This window comes from Gorilla gorilla, chromosome 13, assembly GCF_029281585.2.
Source record: "Gorilla gorilla gorilla isolate KB3781 chromosome 13, NHGRI_mGorGor1-v2.1_pri, whole genome shotgun sequence".
NCBI lineage: Eukaryota > Metazoa > Chordata > Mammalia > Primates > Hominidae > Gorilla > Gorilla gorilla.
The window spans coordinates 117,625,344-117,644,617 of NC_073237.2; the positions used below are offsets into that span (position 1 = coordinate 117,625,344).

Sequence of the window (19,274 nt, forward strand, 5' to 3'; positions counted from 1 at the left end):
CTCATCTGTGGTCACTTTCCTCATTCACCAATTCATTAATCCAATAAAAACGTGCTAAACATCTGCTCTGTGCCAAGCACTATTTGACACTGGGATGATGTCGGAAAACCAAGCAAACACATTTTCTCCTTCCACTGAGCTGCCAGTCTAATGAGATATACACATAAATGGACAATCTGAATGCAGTGAGTCGAATGGGGGAAGCCCAGGGTTTTGAGCAGTGGTGTGCTGGTAAATGTTAAACGAAAGGCTTTTGGTGGAGGGAGAAGGAAAACCCTGATTTATAGCCTTTCCTGATCTCCATGGTGTAAATATTCCCACCGTGGGGACTGGGCTACCAGCATGATGTCACTGAGTGTGGAGTTGCGAATAGAAATGCAATTGCACACAATTATACAGTATTTCTACCATATAGATAAATGGTGAAAATAACCTTAAGAGCACAGATAATAGTGAAATATAGTAAAATAATTATGAAGTACTAAGTTTTGAGAATTTATTACCTCTATTTATGTATTAGTCATTTTCACACTGCTATAAAGACATACCTGAGACTGGGTAATTTATGAAGGAAAGAGGTTTAATTGACTCACAGTCCTGCATGGCTGGGAGGCCTCAGGAAACTTACAATCATGGTGGAAAGGGAAGCAGGCAAGTCTTACGTGGTGGCAGGAGAGAGAGTGTGTGAAGGAGGAACTGCCAAACACTCCTAAAAGAATCAGGTCTCTGCTGGGCAAGGTGGCTCACGCCTGTAATCCCAGCACTTTGGTAGGCCGAGGCAGGTGGATCACCTGAGGTCGGGAGTTCGAGACCAACCTGACCAACATGGAGAAACCCCATCTCTACTAAAAATACAAAATTAGCTGGGCGTTGTTGCGGGTGCCTGTAATCCCAGCTACTAGGAGGCTGAAGCAGGAGAATCACTTGAACCTGGGAGGTGGAGGTTGCGGTGAACCGAGATTGTGCCATTGCACTCCAGCCTAGGAACGAGAGGGAAACTCCATCTCAAAAAAAAAAAAAAAAATCAGGTCTCGTGAGAACTCACCATCATGAGAACGGCATGGGGGAAACTGCCCCCATGATCCAATCACCTCCCTTCCACCAGGTTCCTTCCTTGACACATGGGGATTATGGGGATTACAATTCGAGATGAGATTTGGGTGGGGACACAGAGCCAGACCATATCAATTTCTAATTTACTTAATTATAAGTGTATATAGATTGTTATTGAAGGCTGTGCTTAATACAGCCTTAATACAGCTGGCTGTAAGAATGCATGGAAATTTGGCCAGGTGTGATGGCTTACTCCTATAATCCCAGCACTTTCAAAGGCTGAGGTGGGAGGATCTCTTGAGCCCAAAAGTTTAAGACCAGTCTGGTAACATAGCGAGACTTCATCTCTACAAATAACATAAAAATTAGCCAGGCCTGGTGGGATGTACCTGTGGTCCCACCTACTTGGGAGGCTGAGGCAGGAGGATTGCTTGAGCCCAGAGGTCAAGGCTGCAGGAAGCCATGTTTGTGCCACTGACTCCAGCCTGGGTGACAGTGAAATCTTGTCTCAAAAAAATCCACAAAAATTCATGGAAATTGAGCAATCAGTTCGTAAGAAAAGAACACTAAACACACTAAATCAGTTCTTAAGAACACAACACTAGCACAACACTAAAGGGGACCGAGGCTGGAGAAAATAACAGTCTCCTTTCCTTCTTCCAGCTCTGTCTTTCTCTGACCTCCACACCTTTGCTTATTCTGTGCTCTTAGCAGAAGATGCTGTTCCCTTCCTCACCTCCACTCTTATTCTTTCCATCCCTTCAAGGCTGACTGAATCCAAGCCGTTGTCTCTGCTAGGCTTCCCCTCCCCGTTTCTCTGGGAAGTGCACCCCCTCCACCCACAGGTTACAGTGGGAGCAGCCAGGTTTGTGCGGTAGGACCCTGTCACTCAGGCCAGAGTTAATTAGATAAAGGGTAGGCATCTGATCCAACTTAGAATGTGGACCACAAACAAAGATTCCAGCTTGCTGCTGGTAAAAGCCATTTTCTGGAAAGCAGAAATGCTTGTGTGATGTGAGCAGACAGGCAGAGATGAAAGATGGGGGAGAGAGTACTTTCTGGGTTCCCTTTAGTACTCAGGTCCTGCTTGTGGTCTGATCCTGAGGCCCAGCTGCACCCCTGCCCTAGTGTTCCATGGGATATTTCAGGATCTCCTGAGAGTGCTCTCTCAAGTAATCCCTTGTACGAAATCCCTGTCTCATCCTCTGCTTCTAGGGACATACTACAAGGCATTCGATGCTCAACAAATACTTGTGCTGATAGCTTCTCTTTCTGAAGCCAGCTCCAGGAGAGGTCTGTAATCAGAAGAGCCCCTGAACCCTGAAGCCTCCTGGGCTGGCCAACCCAGGCATCTCCTCTGTGAGTTTCGCCACACCCTTCTAGTCATTTAACGAGCCTCACTGGCTTTCTCTGTGAATACGATGGAAGATGGCCACCTCAAAATGGCAGCCTTGGCCTTCAGAGATCATTGGTCCTCACAGACCCAGTTAATTAACCATGATTGTCATGTCTCAACTTCCAGCTCCAAATTCTAATAGTCCAGCTTTTTTCTGCCGTCCACTCCTCATGCTGTCAACTGTGTTGTGGGGGAAGGTTACAGTACAAACCTGGGTGCAAGTGAGGGCCATCCCATTGGGTGGGAAGAGGCGTTCTCAGAGGAGAGAGCAGGTACCCCCAGATTGTCTAATGCCTGGCCTGTGTGTGGCCTTCATTTCTCCCCAGCCTCACTCTGGGAAGGAGGTGGTCTTCTGGCAAAAGAAGATATCAAAGTTCTTCCATCAGAGGAGATCCTTACAGCAAGACATTCACTCTGAGGTGAGGATCCAGGACAAACAGGCCTTACCTTACCTAGATCCAATGGGGGGAGAAGTACAAAGAGGTATCTAGAAAGGAATGAAGACAGGATACCAAGAAGACTTCTAGGCATCCATGAAAGGCAGACTTGATATATCCTGCCAGCTATAAAATACACATGTTGAGTCATAAAGCAAAGCACCGGGAGATTTCTAGAAGTGTTCCTAGAGGAGCACTCCCATGTAAGTATTGGTTATCATCATCACAATCATCATCAATCAATCATCATCATCATTATCTTCATTATCATTTTTAATGATTCCTGGTGATACCCTGTTCCCATGTCCCTCTCCAGCCACCAAATGGAGCAATTACAGGGTTATGGGTAGGCATCTGACCCAGCTTAGAATGTGGAACCTTAGATCTAGCTTAGAATGTGAACCCTTTTGCTCTCCTGGCCTCAGTTTCTCCATCTCTAAAGGCAGGAGTTGGAGCAGACATTCTCCAGTGTTTCCTCCATCGTGATGTGGTATTCTTCAGTTCTATAGGGACACAGATTCAGAGTTCCACCTCCCTTTGTCTGAGAGCAGTTGCTGGGGCTGGAAATGATATGTTAGATAATTCCAAGGCATGTGTATGCCGGGGCTTGTAATCAAAGAGTCCAGAGCCAAATAAGCCTGTGTTTTTGCTTTTCTCCCTAGCAGCCTTGCATTGGGCCCCAGGCAGCCTCTGGAGAAAGCAGAGAGTAGCAGAGATGGTGTGAGCCTCCCTGTGGGGTGGATACCTTGCTTCTATTCTCAGAGAAAGTGGAACTGGGCAGAATTTCCCAAGCCAGGAAAGGTGGCAGAGTGTGACATAAGACATTGAGCAAAGAAGCGAGGGCCAAGGACTCAGGCATAGAAGAGCAGACTGCACAGTATCAGTAGTGTGACCTCCAGAGAGTACTTAACCCTTTCTGTGGGCTTGGCCTGCTCATCTGAAAAATACACATGGTAATGCCTCCCTTAGGAGGCCAGGTAGGGAGGTGAGAATGAAAGTCGGTAATACGTGGGAAGCCCAGAGCATGGCATGAGGCATTCAAGAAATGGTTCTTGTATTTACTGGTGTTGAACAAAGAGAGAATGGCAGGAGGAAGAGCCAGGGCGAGATTCCCCGGGTCCTGTGGCTTCCCTGGCTGCTATTCAGTGGAAAAACCAGGGAGTGAGCACTGTGCTCTTGGCTTCTGTGCTACTTAAACAACAGCCTTTTCTGCTCTGATCCCCAGCACCCGGCAATTACCGACTCTAGTACATTTTACCTTGTGTTAAGAGGGAGCTTTACCCTGGCTGAACATGGGGCTGCTGCCAGCACCCAGGCTGGGAATGGACATCTCTGTCATGTGGTGCAGTCTCCTGTGGAGTGTGTGAATCCTTCCAAACTGGAGTCACGCGGCAACTCCAAAAGTCCTGGGAACTCATGTGTGCACCAGGACTGCTGGGAGGCCATCTTATGCCTTGCTGCATTATAAACGGCTATCGTCTCAAATGCATATGAGATGTTGTTGAGATCAACAAAGTATTACATTTGTTTAAAATTGACCTTGCACTCATCTTTCTACCCAATGTGGATTTCCTCAATCTCCTAAAACAGTATCTGCCATGACACTAATAAGAACATCCCTTCCGTTTATGCAGAAGCCACAGTCCCTGTCATTGTGCTGAGAGTCTTTTTCTCACTGAGTCTTCTCAACCGCCCCATGAAGAGGCAATTCAGGATGCCCATTTGACAAACGAGGAAACGGAGACTTAGATACGTGAGCTCGCTTGCCCAAAGTTACAGGACTAGTCGATGTCTGGGGTTCCAAACCAGGCCTTCTGACTCCGAGGCGCCTGCTTAATGGTCCACTTTAAGGACCAGGGATGCACTTGGCATTTTCGTTACTTCATTCGGAATGAGCTGGGAATCGCTCTTCCTCCTTATTCCCTTCCGTGGGAGGGAATCTCCCCTGCTTTGCGTGCAGCCTATGTCACTCTTCGAGGGCTTTGTCTCCTGAAGTCCGTTCTCTCCAGGGCTCAAATCTGCCCCCGCTGGTGCTAGTTGAGCATTGCTCGCTTGCCCGTCCCATCTGAGCTCTTTGGCCTCAGCCCAGCTCAGGAGCTGCCCTGGGTCTCCTCCCCGACCCTAGGCCTCTTCAGATCTCCCCTCCGTGCTCCGGGCCTCAGTTTCCTCCAGGGGAAAGCAGAGGGCTTGGTTTGGTGCCTTCCTGCGAGGTGAAGCGAGGGGTCGCCCTGGATGAAGGCGAGCTTGGAGCCACCCGGCCAGCAGCCGACGGGAGGGCCTGGCGCTCCTCCCCCACCCGCCTGCCCGGCCGCCCCGCCCCGCCCCGAGGGCGGGTCCCGCCCGCGCCCGCGCCCGCGCCCTGCCCACCCCGGCCGCGCGCACCACAACGCCCCCGCCCCGCCGCCCGGAACCAGCTGAGCGCAGCTGGACCCAGCAGCCGCTGTCTCCAGTGCCGCAGCAGCAGGTAGGGGAGGCGCGCGGCCCCGGCCCCGGGCATCTGGGGGTCCCGGGCTGATTTGAGTCCTTCCTCTCCCTTCCTTCCCGGTCCTATCTCGCCCGCGCCTGGAGCTCGGCCCGGCCGCGGGGGCATCGCTGGAAAAGGGCTTCCTCGCTCACTTTTCCCGTCTTCCAAGGGACCAAAGAGTGTGGATGGGAGTTGGGGGATGGGGAGACGCCGGAGCAGGAGAGGAGAGGGGCCAGGCCTCCACCCCGTGATTCCACTGTGCTGCTAGCACCTGAGCTAATAACCTCGACCCCGCCCCCGGGATGGGGGAACTGGCCCGGGGTCACCCCTGCACTTGGGGTGTCTGACCCCGGCATGCAGGGGACCACCAGCTACGGTCTGGGCGGTGACTCTGCTGGGGAGTCCACTCAGAGGACCCTTGCCTCCTGGACGATACCTGTGCCTGCTCTCCTCTCCGGCTGCTTCCTCTTTCTGGGGACTGTTAGAAAGTTCTTCCTTATACTGTCTGAAATCTTCAGGCGCCTGCTACCTGTAGGTGCTGGCTCTTCCCCGGCCCTGCAGTGTTCTCTTCCCTGACTCACACGGAAGCTTCTTCTGGAGTTGAAGACAGTGATTGGAACCCCTTCTCCCTGAGCCCCCATGTCTTCTGGGGTCCAGCCCCCCAGAACCTAAATAACAGCAACTTCCCTCTGGTCCAGTGCAGGCTGGCTGGTCTGGGCAGTGCCCAGGGGGAAGCCCCAGTCCTTGGAAGGCTGGGGGCTGGGGGTGTGGGTGAGCAGGAGACATTGGCTTTCTTCCTAGCTCCTTGTCTGCCCAGACATCTGTCTCTTTATCCTGTCTTCACACCCTCCTCAGAGCATGGAAGGGACCTTTAAAACACCCAGAACTCATTCTGGGCTGTCCTGAGGGTAATTGGACTTTGTGGAAGGCGGGGCCTCTGGGGAGGTGCCTTTCGCTTTTGTTTGGCGTCTGGGGACTTTTCAAACACTTAATCCTGTGTGTCCTGTTCTCCCAGGACCACATTTCTGACCAGGGCACCAGGACCTCTCACCGCTCTGCCCTTTACAGCGACCATAGCTTGCTAGAATCTTACCCCATCTCCATTTCACAGTTGAGAAAAGTCAAGGACCCAGAGAGTTTATGATGGGCTAATTGTCACACAGTGAGGCAGGGTAGGGCTGAGACCCAATTCCGGTCTGCCCTTTGCGGACTCCTTGCTGGGAGGGACTCTAGCCTCCTTCTTGGGTGTTCCGTTTGCTAAAGGGACAAGCATTCCCTGTACATACACACTTGGGGGTGCTGGTTGGTGTTTCTTGGGGCTGTTAAGGGGGAGAGGCTTGGAAACAGAGGAGGAAGGATGGGGGTGGGAACGGTCGGCTTTCAGCTCCTTTGAAACTCCATTTTTCTTTCTGGGGCCATGCTATTTATAAATGCCAGGGAAATTGTAAACAGCCAGGGGAGCTTGGGTTGGCACTCGGTGAGTTACACAGCAGCAAAGAAGGTTTCTGTGTGAATCAGGGAAGGAAAGTTTACTCCAGAATTTTCCACAGTCCTTTTATTAGGGACTAACATGAGCCTGGAAACAGGCTGCTCCCAGGAGGGGTGGCTGCAGGGTTTGCCCCGCATGGCATTTCCTTCCTCCCCGCCTCCCTCCTTTCAGCACTTCTCTGGGCCTGTGTTCCGTGCCTTGCCCTGCGAGGGGCCAAAGAGCCTTGGAAGAGGACAGAGCTCTCTGTCCTCAAGATGCTTGCCATGTATACTGTTTGACACTTTTGTGCCATATTAAGAGTGACTTCAGCCTGCAAGAGGAGTGACTAATTTTGTCTAGGTGAGCCAGACCTCAGAATGAATAATCATTTACCAGGAGAAACAGGAGTTGGGGGAAAAGACATTCTGGGAAGCAGGAACCACTAGTGCAAAGGCACTGAGGTTTTCTGAGCCATCCATGTGGCTAGAGTGGAGGATGGGAGAAGGGTGGGGTGGTGGGAGTTGAGACTCTAAATGAAAATGGAACTAGATTATAAGCTAAGGGTTTGGGCCTCATCCTGAAGGCAGTGAAGAGCTGAGAAAGGGTTTTGACAGAGCAGTGATTTTTAAAAACTCATTATTCTGAATGGCTGATGTAGGGGATGCATTGAACGAGGCTGATCTGGAGGCAGGAAGGCCCTGAGGAGGCTGTTGCATGATTCAAGTGAAGTAGATTGCAGGTCTGAAGTAGAGCAGTGCCCACTGGGATGGGTCAGAGCAGCAGATTCTGGAAGCCCAGCTGAAGGTCTCAGAACCTGCTATAAATTTCATCTAAAAGCAGACAACAGGCTAGACCTACTGGAGAAGGTTGCTAAGGTATTCAGCATTGTAATTTTTTTTTCTTTTTCATGAGTTTTAAAACAAACAAACAAAAATTGTTAAAGAATCCCTCCAAGCCCTCCTCTTTCCCCAGAGGTCGCCACTGTTAACAATGGTGTGTGCACTCCTGCCAAACACGTTGATTGGATGCCTTCACTTTTAGCCATCCAGTGACAGTGGGTCACTTTCCCCTACTCCATGTGAATAGTTTGGGTCATTTGTGATGTGGGTCATAGAGATGATTTCTGCTTGGTCTATGGTACGTTGCTGAGACGCTGATCTCTGGTTTTCTTTAAGAAAACTTTTACATCCTGTGTCTGCGGCCTCTGGGTATGTATATTTGCTTATCAGAGACCATAGGTGTGAGAGAAGTTAGAAGCACTGACTTGGAAATGGACCCCCAGTCTTGGTTCTTTGGGCGACCTTGGGCAAATCCTATCTCTCTGAGCCTCCGTTTTCTCATGTGTAAAATGGAGAGATGTTGGTTTGCATGATAATAATAAAAAGCTATCTTTTAACTGGGCATGGTGGCTCACACCTGCAGTTCCAGCATTTTGGGAGGCTGAGTTGGGTTGATGGCTTAAGCCAGGAGTTTGAGACCGGCCTGGTCAACATGGTGAAACCCTGTCTGTACTGAAAATACGTGCTGGGATGCGCCTGTAATCCTAGCTACTTCGGAGACTGAGGTATGAGAATTGCTTAAACCCTGGAGACGGAGGTTACAGTAAGCCGAAATCACGCCACTGCACTCCAGCCTGGATGACAGAACAATACTGTCTCAAAACAAAAAAAGAAAAGACAAAAAAAAGCTATCTTTTAATATACCAAGCACTGGAACATTAATTACTTTATTGATTCCTTGCAACCATTCCTCTGAGGTAGATACTAGTATCTTCTTTTACAGATGAGGAAACTGAGTCTGAGGCTGACTAACATGCCCTGGGTTGTGTGGCTATTGGGTGATGGTGCAAGGATTCCAGAGGTCTGACGACAGAGCCATAGCTATTAATGACAGCACTAAACATTCTCTTGAAAATTCTTTCTAGTCCTGGTATTAGGAGAATGGGTAAGGGAGTTTGTTATGCTTTTATGAGGGGTGGGTGTCGGTGTGCAGAGCTTGGAGAGCTCAGCCCTGCAGCAGAGAGGCCTGGAGGGGCCTCCCAGGGCTGTTTGTAAACTCATGCTTTCCTGTGCCATCCACAGGACCCTCGAGTGCAGGTCAATCTCCCCTCCATTTCAGGGAATCCAGGCTCCAAAAGGACACAGGACTTGCCCAGCAAGGTCATGTGGTGAGGTGAGAGCCCAGCCAGGACTGGTCCCCCGTTTTCATCAATCAAGCTTATGCTCTGGAAATCTATCTGGCGAAGTCAGGAAAACTGGACACTCTCCTGCTCCTTGGTTATTCCCTGAAAAAATGCCAGCAGAAGCAGAGAAAAGCACGTCCCAGGGGTTATGCATTTTGGGGAGGAAGGGAAAAAAAGAGACCAGTGTTTAGGCAGCCGGGGGATGTTAAGTAAAAATATCTCCTCGCTTTCAACTGAGTGAGCGTGTGTCATATTTCAGCCTGATGTGGTTTGTGAAGTTGGAGACCACAGGCAGGCTCAGTTCCTGCTGCTGGCCAGCTTCCCCTCCCCTCTCTCCCTCCCCTGCCATATGCCGGCTCTCGTCTGCCCTGCCTGGGACCACATCAGCAATTTAAGAATAGGGCAGAGAAAAGCAGTGGGTGTTGTGGGCAAGGGTGGGCCGCTGAAGGCCTGGGCTTGGGTCCTGGCTTTGCCAGTGACAAAGTGCTGGGTGACTTGGGCTAATGCATGCCTTTCTCTGGGCCCCAGTGTCCATTCTGCACTGTAGGGTGGACAGCATAATGTCAGCCTTCCCAGCTCTGATGGCCTCTGAGTTGGAGGGCTTTGTGCTCCCCACATGTACTTGGGTTCGGCATGTCTGAGACACAAAGTGAGCCCGCAGTGGTGCAGCTGGTGATTCAGCTACTGTTCTTGAATTTAATCTTTTCGGACTGAATTGATTGCCCCATTTTGCAGATAAGGGAGTTGAGGCCTAGGATTTGTTGATGTATCCCATTCCCTGCTCTACAAGCAACAATAATAAGGGCCACCATATGTAACACACTTACTATGTATGTTCACCTTTTGCTTTCACTATCTTCTTTAATCTTTTAACATATCTACAAGGGGAGAGATAGTGACTCCATTTTACAGATGAGGAAACTGAGGCTCAGTTTAGAAAAATGAAAGGACTTATGTTCTCTTCTTTGAGTCTCACAATAGTCCTGGGGTTGTCATTATGTGACCCATTTTACCAGTGAGGAAACTCAGGCCTGGAGAGTGAGCTCCTTTGCCCAGGGGTCCCCAGGGGCCACACACGGCCTGTCAGGTTCCTTCCCAGGCCCTCCTGCTCCTCCCTCCTCCCTTGCTTGCTCTGCCTCATGGGGAGCCTCTTCACCTCTTGCATTCAGTGCCTGGGTTAAGGGATGAGAACAGTTTTCTTCCTGGGCTATAAAGTATCCCTGAAATCGACTCTTCCCAAGAGTGATCCAGAAACGCTTTAAGCCATGGAGCCTCGCAGGGAACTCCAGTGAAGGGGTCGCACCAGTGGGAGTGGATTCGTTTATTCTGCTGAGCTGGCTAAGCAAACAGTCCTGTTATTTTCCAACCTCAATAAGAATATCATCGGAGCCAGACTTATTTGCCAAGCAAAGTATATATATTCTACATATGTGAGCCTTCAGGGTGGGGCTTGGCCCTTAATTTCCCTGCTCCAGAGACTGTGGCTGAGCTGGGTTTTGGTGGGTACTAAGTAAATACTAGTTAACTTGTTGGGTGTGTGTTGATGATGTGGGTGGCATATGTACTTTTTTCTCCCCACCTCCAAGGACCTTTTCCCCCCACCCTTATTATTTCTATTACACTTGTGATAGAAAATTTAGGAAATAAAAAAGTATATATATAAAAAAGAAGTGTTCATAACTAACCAGAGAAAATCACTGCCAACACCTGGGTGCCCTTCCTTCCTGATATTTTCAGTTTATTTTTTTTACCCCCACACAATTATCCTATATTTATAATTGTCTGTTCTGACTTTCTGTTTTTTCTCAACATTATATCATAAGTATTTTTCTCATGTTATTAGGGATTCTTTTTAAATTTAATTTTTAAAAGTTTTAAAAGCATACTATACCTAAGTAGATAAATGTTTATTCTAATTTAAATCTTTTATTCCAATAGTCCTGGGGATTAAAAAATGAAATAATGCTTTTTATTTATTAACAAAAAGGCCAAGAGAAACAGGATTTGCCCAAGATCACCCCCAAAGAACCAAGACTGGGGCTCCCCAGGGCTGTAGTTTGCATCCATAAATACAGAGAGAATAATGTTTATAATCTCGGGTATAAAAACTTCTGGTGAAAAGGTTGATCAAATGCTAGCTGTATTTCTCCCCCTTCCATGGCTTTCTACTGAGTCTCTCTCTCCTATAGGACCCTACTTTGCTCCATAATTAAGCAGCAAAGTATTTCAAGGGCTGTTCAGATTCTAGAAACTCATAGCAGATGAAATAGACAGATAAGTCATATATCGAATATAGACATTAAAAGATCTGGGCACTAGGCTGTGCTGTACCCTGTTATTGTCAGTGGCTCTTTAGTCCTTAAACAAGGGTCTTGCCTCCTACTTTTTTTTTGTTATGGTAGAAATAAATGCCCACCCAAGTTTTCATCACTCACTATTATTCTATCTTTGGTGTGCATGTACCATGTTCCCTTAACGATCCTCAATTATGAAACATTTAGGCAGTTTATAAACAATACTGCAATGAACAACCTAGTGCATACTTTTTTGTGTGTTCTTCTTTTATTATTTCCTAGAAGTGAGCCCTAGAAATGGAGTCCCTGAGTCAAAATGACACATTTTATAGCTTTTTCTTGTTAAAAAAAAATTCAGTGACACTTGTGAAAACACGGTAAGGAAGTCTTTATTCAGGACCATTGCCTTGGGCACAGGGACCACTGCAACAGGGTCCTACAGTGAGGGAGAGAGTTTGGGCTTAACTCCTCATACAGCATGGGCGAGTGGGAATTGATAGCTGCAGAGCAGGGTAGGGGTCAGCGGATGGAAAATTACTAAGAGGAAGCTCAGGAATAGGGGATATTCTTGCTAAACTGACCTAACAAAATTATTGATGAAGACAAACCAGGGTGATTCAAACATCAGTGGGGGCATGGTGGAGGATGAGGAGCCTGATTAGATATCAAGGATGAGGGGTTCTGGCTAAACAGACTTAGCAGGATTCTTTTGCTAAAACTGGATTTTACAAGGAAGTGCACAGGTGGGCCTAGGAGAAGGTTCAGAAGCCTGGCTAAAGTTTGGCCAAGCAAAGAATCTGTGTCATGCTAAATTTTGCCAAACTTCTGCTCATAAAGGTTACAGTAGTCCTTATTCCTACCAGCCATCCGTGAGAATGGCAGCATTCTTTTGGAGCATCTGAAGCTGGTTATAAAAAGCTCAGCTGTCCTTTTATAGAGTACAGCGACCATTTTCCTGAAACATTACATTTCATTCATTCATTTGGCAAATACACTTGCACAATTCAGCAGCAATAAAGCATAACAAGTTAAGATCCCAGGCCGAAGAAGTGGAGAGGACTTGGTTCTCCTTCTGGTTTATGTTTTGCACTTGCCCTAAGACCTTGAGGACATCACCTCACTGAGTTTCATTTTTCTCAGCTATACAGTTAGGGCTTCAATACCCACTTCACAGAATTCTACAAAGTACCTAACACAATGCTTGGCCAGTGCAATCATGTGGATGCTGGGAATTTGTATTATCTCATCTGACTCCAAAGAGCCCTGGAAAGGAAGCAGGTAGGGACAGATCCTTCCCGTTTCATGGACTCAGAAAAGAAACAGCCATGTTTCTTGGTGTCCTGAGCTTCGCTTCAGGAAGTGGTAGTCCAGAGGAACTGTATCATTCAGAATGGAGGTAAAACAGGCTTTTGTGGGCTAGCCTGTATCCATCCCCCTCCCACCTCCCCTTCCGCCACAGTACCTGTTTCTCTTGGAAGGCAAGTTCCCAGTTCCAGTGGCAGCCAGAATTCTTTCTATGCTCTTTTAGAAGGTGGGAGATGCCTGCCTAGCCTGTTCAGTGGTCTTAAAAAAAAGACCATAAAATTCATGGTTGCATAAAATATAGTTTTCATAGATTTGAATTGCATTTTAAATGCACTAAGGCTTCATCTTTGAGCTTTTCAGAAATGTGGGATTTCAGACTCCATCTTTAGGGTTGCCTTATTTAGCAAATAAAAAACAGCGTGCCAGTTAAGCATGAGTATGGCCCTTGGAATGTTTGGGGCGTAATTATACCAAGACATCTTATTGTCTTTCTGACATTTAGATTTAACTGGGCATCTCATGTTTTATCTGGCAACCCTACCCACCTTGGGTCTACTGAATCCAAATCTGGATTTTCACAAGATCCCCATGGAATTCGTGTGCGAATTCAAGTGTGAGAAGCATTGCATTGGGAGCCTTGCCATCAAAGCCCCAAATGAATCCTTTTTGTAACAAATCTGTTGGTAAAATATAATGCACTATTTATAAAGAGCCTGATTATTCCCAAATCAACCATTTGCACACATCTGTGTGTTCATGTGTTAGGTTTTCTGAATACAGGCTACCCTTGCACTGTTGTCAGTGGAAGGGAAGAATTCTTTGCTTTGGTAAGAAGCCCTAGCCCCTCTCAAGGACCTATTTTCCTCATCTGTAAAATGGGCTACATCCTTAGCATCCGTGCCAGCCTGTGGTGACCAGCTGAGGTGGCCCCAAGGGGGTGCATGGCTAGAGCCCACGCCAGGTCCCTCCTCAGCCTCCTCACAAAGGACCGAATGACTTGGCTCTGTGATCCCATCCCCCAGAGACTTTGGTGTGATTGTGGTGACCCTTGGCATAGGGCACCCCCCCGACTGCCTCCTCATCTCAAAACTTTCCAGACCATGACTTTTATAGCAGGGCTTTAGGAATCGCCTGGCTCTACCCCCTCACTTCATGGCTACAGATACTTGTGCCCTGAGAGAGCAAGTGAATTTCCCAAAGCCAACAGCAAGCCCTCTGATTGCTGCTCTACCAAACCAAAATGATTTCAGTTCTCATGAAACCTAAGGCCTGACTAAGGAAGATTAAGAAACCTGGTGGTGGTCGGGTCCTGTAGTGGGGTGGGAGGAGGGGGGAGGGATAGTATTAGGAGATATACCTAATGTAAATGATGAGTTAATGAGTGCAGCACACCAACATGGCACATGTATACATATGTAACAAACCTGCAGGTTGTGCACATGTACCCTAGAACTTAAAGTATAATAAAAAAAAAAGAAAGAAAGAAACCTGGTGGTGGTCATACCCCTAGTTTGTCTTGGTTGTGTGGTCTTGAGTAAGTCATTTCTCTCTCTAACCTATTCCCTAAAGATGTCTTTAGACCCTTTCTCTCCTCGTTGCTAACAAAGATTTTGTGAACTGTGTTTCAGCTGGACAAAAAAGATGTTCTAGAGCATTCTAAGATTGCCTGGGGCTTTTGTTAAAATGCAGATTCTGGTTCCACAAGTCTGGGGTGGGGCCTGAGGCTCTGCATTTCTAGTGATGCTGATGTAGCTGGTCCAGGGATCACACTTTCAGTTGCAAGATTTGAAATCAATCTGTTATTAGTGTAGAATCAATACTTATGAGATAAGGGACTTAAGAGGCAAGTCACTTGTTCAGGGCTAAAGAGCCAGTGACAGTAATAGGGTCTAGCCTGGAGCCCAGATCTTTTAATGTCTTGTCTTTGATATCTGACTTATCTGTCTATTTTATCTGTAGCTATGAGTTTCTAGAATCTGAACAGCCCTTAAAATACTTTGCTGCTTAATTATGGAGCAAAGTAGGTCCTTCTTTAGGAAAGAGAGTGACTCAGTAGAAAGCCATTGGAAGGGGGAGACATACAGCTAGCATTTGATCAACCCTTTCACCAGAAGTTTTTATACTTGAGATTATAAACATTCTTTCTGTATTTATGGATGCAAACTACAGTCCTGGGGAGGCCCCAGTCTGTTTTTGTATGCCTCTGAGCTAAGAATGGTTTTATAGTTTTAAAGTGTTGTTAAAAAACAATAATAACAAACAAACAAGGAAGAATATGCAACAGAGAGGGTGTGTAGCCTCTGGAGCCTAAAATATTTACGGTCTGACCCTTTTACAGAAAAAGTTTGCTGACCCGTGATCTAGAGTACCCAAAGATTTGCATGTTCTTTTTTTTTTTTTTTTTTCTAGTCAGCAAGAGGCCCAGCCTTATAGCTTTGAAATATAGTGAGGTCAAGACGTAGGGGAGGCAGCCTGCGTTGGTGGGAACTGCCCAGACATCTTAGCTGTGTGACCCTGAGCACATTACTTCACCTCTCTGAGCTTGTGTCCTAGCTTCACAAAATGAGGACAAAGATTGCTGCCTGGTAGAGTTATTGCAATGATGAGACATGCCTGTAGAGTTTAACGCTTGGAAGGTGCACAGAAAATGATAACTATTGTTATTAGGGGTGGCCATTTGAACCCTTATGGCATTAATGGACAGATATCATGTTACTCCCATCAGGTCTGAAGGCCCTCCCAATGAACTGGGAGCAGTCTTTTAGGAGAGAAAAATACTCTGCTCCAGTCTCCCCCCATCCCACCTCCAGAGCAGAAAGCTCCATTTTAGCCAGCTAGACAGACAGGGTTCCATGGTGGCTTGCACACTTTCATCGGGCGAGCTCTCTCCCCAAAGACTGGCCTTTCCACAGCTGAGACTATTAGAAGGCGTCTTCTGTTCCTATGTCCTAGGATGTGATTCAGCAAACAGGCACGTAGTGAGAGCCCCAGGCTGGGATTGTGAGTGCTGGAATGAAACCCTTCTCTTTATGGCTCCATCTGGAGTGTGTGGGTGGTGGACTAGAATCAGTGGTTTTGCTGACCTTGTTTTTAAGCTGCTGCAGCCTTAAGGTCCAAAATGGAAAACAGACCAACTTGGAGTTAGCTGGGGCTAATTCTAAACCTGGCTGAGTTTGAAAACTCAGCTCCTGGGGTGTGTCTGAATCTCAGGGAGAGTGTAATGCTTTTCTTGCCCATAGATGGCAGCATCTGCACTCTTTGCCGGCTCTGTGAATGTGTGTGTGCACGTATGTGTTACACACGTGTGCACGCATGGGAGTCATAGTTTCTTACTTTGGTAAATCTTGAGCTGCGGTGGTCCCAGCCCTAGGCCAGGCTCTGGGATACATGGGAGCAATTGGGGAGGCTGACTTGCAAATAGACTATTACAGTAGAGTATGACCGGGCAGACTAGGGGGTGTGGAGGTCTGTACGGAGACTACATGGAGGACTCAGGAACAGAGTGCCATTGCATCTGGCTGGAGCCTGGTGGGGTATAGTGAAAGACAGGAAGCCATGAGGGCCAAGGCTCAAGGAGTTGAAGGGGACAGGTCATGAAGAATGTGGAGAGATTTGTTAAGGATCTTGGACTTTATCTGGGGCCATAGTGGAGCCATGGTAGGTCTGGGCAGAGGAGTGGCATGGTCTGGGCTTGCTCTAAGGAGGATGCATTGTAGGAGGGAGAGGATGCAGGAGGATCAGTTAGGAAGGTTCTGCAGTCATGCAGGCGAGAGGTGATGGGGCTATGGACCCAGATGTTGGCATTGGGGTGGGGAGAAGGGGGGACACTCTGGACGCAGTCAGGGGTTGAACTAGCAAGACATGGTGATACATTGGAGGGCAGAGTGACAGAGCAAAAGGGGTGAGTGGTGTGTTGAGGAGAGTGAGGGCCTGGTGTCTGGACTGGTCCACCGGGTGGATGGTGGATGGTGGATGGTAGTGCTGTTTGCCGAGATGAGGTGCAGTAGGGGAGGAGCACGTTGCACTTGGGAACAAATGCAGCACCACCATGTGCATCTGAGGATGAGAGTGCAATGTGGGGTGTGTAGAAAGAAGGGGGGCTGGATTCGAAAGGCTCATCCTCACACAGAGTTGACAGAGTGCGGGAGGTCATTAGTCATTTGCAGAAACAACAAAACCCAACTCTGCTTTGGTCTGTCCCTTTGAACCAGGAAGTTTCTGCCATAGTCTTTGAGAAAGACCCACAGAAGTGGGCACCAGGTCCTGCAGCCCAGATAAGTGTCTGGCCTCTGAACTCTCTGGTTTTGGGTACCATGACTCCACTTCCGTGGCTTTGTTCCGTGTCAGTCACAATGCACAAGTCATCAGGACTGTCTGAACCATTTACTGTCAGCCTGAGAACAGGGCTTGTTTGTGTCTTAATCCCAGGAGCCTGCACGGCCCTGCCATCTTCGGGATCTTGGACTCTCCCCTCGGCTTAGGGAAGCTGGTTTAGGCAGAGAAATTTTCCAGTGTGGGCAGGAGCCAGTTTGCTCAGCTTCCCTCTGAATGTAGATGACTGGAATTCTTAGTGGTGAGGAAGGGTGAAGATCCAAGTTGTCCCTGAGAGGCGGGAGGACTGAGCTGCATACTCCACGATGAGCTGATGTGGGATGGTCCTTCATCCACTCATCTAGCATATGTCCACTGGCACTGCCATTTGCAGGACACATGCCATGCTGAAGCTTCAGAGGTGAAGCAGACAGAATCCTTGCCTCCAAGGAGCTTACAGCCTAGAGGGAGAGAAAGTCCTATCACCAGACACTGATAATGCAGTCTTGCTCAGCAGTAGTGCATTAGAACAACAATAGACTGATGCTGAGGCACAGAGCTGCGAATATGACATATCAACAGGGTGGGTCCCCAAATCGCACATGTGCAGGATGAGAAAGATACAATTTGCAGGCAAAAGACTTAGAAATTTAATTATTAATAATCAGGGTAATAATTAGAGTAAACATATGCCTTGTGCAAAACCCTGAACATGTTTTATCTCATGGTAGGTTCTAATATTATCCCTCTTTGAACAGAAAAGGCAACTGAGACTCCGAGAAGTGATGTAGCTTGCTCAAGTTACACAGTTAAGTGAGGGCCCAGTTTATATAACTTCAGAGTACTAATGTACAGCTCTGAAGTTGACTGTAAAGTGAATTCAGCCATGCAATAGGGCTGCCTTAAATGCAAATGGGATTTTAGGCTCAATTAATAGAAGTGTGATATCTCTAATGAAGGAGGTGAGAGTCCTGCTTGCCCTGCCCTGGGTAGAGCTTGACTGATTGTCTAACTCTGGGTCTTGTGCTGTCAGTAGGGACAGGTTTCATCTGGAGCAGATCAGGGAACAGGGTGAGCGAACCGGAAACCCTGGTCTCAGGAAGAGCTGGAGGAAAGGGGGTGCACAATTTGTAGAAGACTGGAGGGGCCCAGGATCACTGTCTTCAAATCTCCAAACAGCCATCAGGAAAGAGGGGGACAGACCTGTTCTGGCTGACCCAAAAGGAGGCAGAGCTAGTACCAGCAGGTACAAAGCATAAGAAGAGAGAGATTTTAGTGCATCCTTAGGACAATTCTTTTACCCAGCCAAACCCTCCAGCAGCAGGTCTTGCAGCCTTGGCAGGTAGTGAGTGCGGTGTTGCTGGATGTGTGCAAGTACTGATTGTGTGACCCCTGGTGGAGGGGAGGAAAGGAGTTGAAATATCAAATGGGGATTTGACCAGATGACCTTGAACTCCCCCTGAGGCTGACATTCTGTGCCCTTTGTTTACAGGTGGTGCTCATAGCTCTCTTTGTCCAGTGCTTCGGCCTTGGTCCCAGCGCCTTCCCACGGAGCAGCACTCTTCACCCTGCACAGCCTTGTTAGGTAGGTAGAGCAATGCAGACACCTGTCGTCCTCTTAAACCCCGCCCTGGCTGCCCAGGGAAGCCTGGAGGGGACTTCAGTGGTGGAAGCAGCCGCTGTAGCCACAGTGGATTCAGTGGGAGTCCCTGAGGTCTTCCTAATAAGGCTCAGAGTGCGTCTCTGCTCCTTTCCCATCCTTGAGAGGGAGGTCAGGCGAGAGTGATCTTGTGGGGAGGAGGCCGGGACTGGGCTCGGTGCCCGGATGCCTGGCTCCCACCCTGGCCGTGCTGCTTGCTTGCTATGTGACTTTAGGAGAGTTGCTTTCCCTCTCAAGGCCTTGGTTGCTCTTCTGTAGAAGAGCAGAGTCCCCATAAAGAGGAGGTGCAGGAATTCTTCCCAGAGGCTTTGGAGAGGTGAGAAAAATGGGGGTCCCTTTGCCAAGTCTCCGGACTTGTTGACCAGAGGAGGAGCACCTGAGGTGTGTGAGTCATGGGGAAGCGGATGAGTCATGCCCGCTGGGGCCAGCTGGCAGGGTGGGGCCCACCTGACTATCAGATTCACAGGTGACCTGCTGAAGTAGGTGGGGAGGTGGGGGGAGGAGTGCAGAGTCCTGGGCTGGAAGCCAGGAGACTGGCTCACCTCCCAGCTTCAGCCTCGGTTTCTCCGCCTGTAGGATGGGTGCCTTGGTCTCCCCCTACCCACCTAACAAAGCTGCTGTGTGGACCCAACGAGCTTGTAGATGCCAAAGGGCTTTGTGACCAGTGAGACAGGAAGGATCACTACTAGGGGGAATCGCCCAGC

General features: G+C 48.4%; 2 protein-coding genes across 7 annotated transcripts in view; one reads left to right on the forward strand and one right to left on the reverse strand.

Annotated features, from left to right (window-relative positions):
• Positions 1 to 5,293: 5,293 nt before the first annotated feature.
• GSN (gelsolin) overlaps positions 5,294 to 19,274 on the forward strand; it is a 64,475-nt gene continuing 50,494 nt past the window's right edge. For 2 of the 6 annotated variants that reach the window (XM_055351828.2, XM_019033274.4), the window contains exons 1-2: positions 5,330 to 5,350; positions 18,403 to 18,495. The gene's annotated coding sequence lies outside the window, so the exon portion shown is untranslated. Of the gene's footprint in view, positions 5,351 to 8,904; positions 8,991 to 18,402; positions 18,496 to 19,274 lie in introns of those variants that run through there. The other 4 variants (XM_063697013.1, XM_063697016.1, XM_063697015.1 and 1 more) reach the window with 3 other exon arrangements.
• On the reverse strand, positions 18,492 to 18,983 carry LOC101131149 (putative uncharacterized protein GSN-AS1). Its single transcript, XM_004048547.3, has one exon. It carries the CDS (start codon positions 18,981 to 18,983, stop codon positions 18,492 to 18,494), a length of 492 nt encoding a protein of 163 aa, XP_004048595.1.

What these genes read in the sequence shown, in the direction of transcription:
- LOC101131149 (XM_004048547.3), bottom strand. Translation starts at nt 18,983, where the DNA reads ATGACTCATCCGCTTCCCCATGACTCACACACCTCAGGTGCTCCTCCT.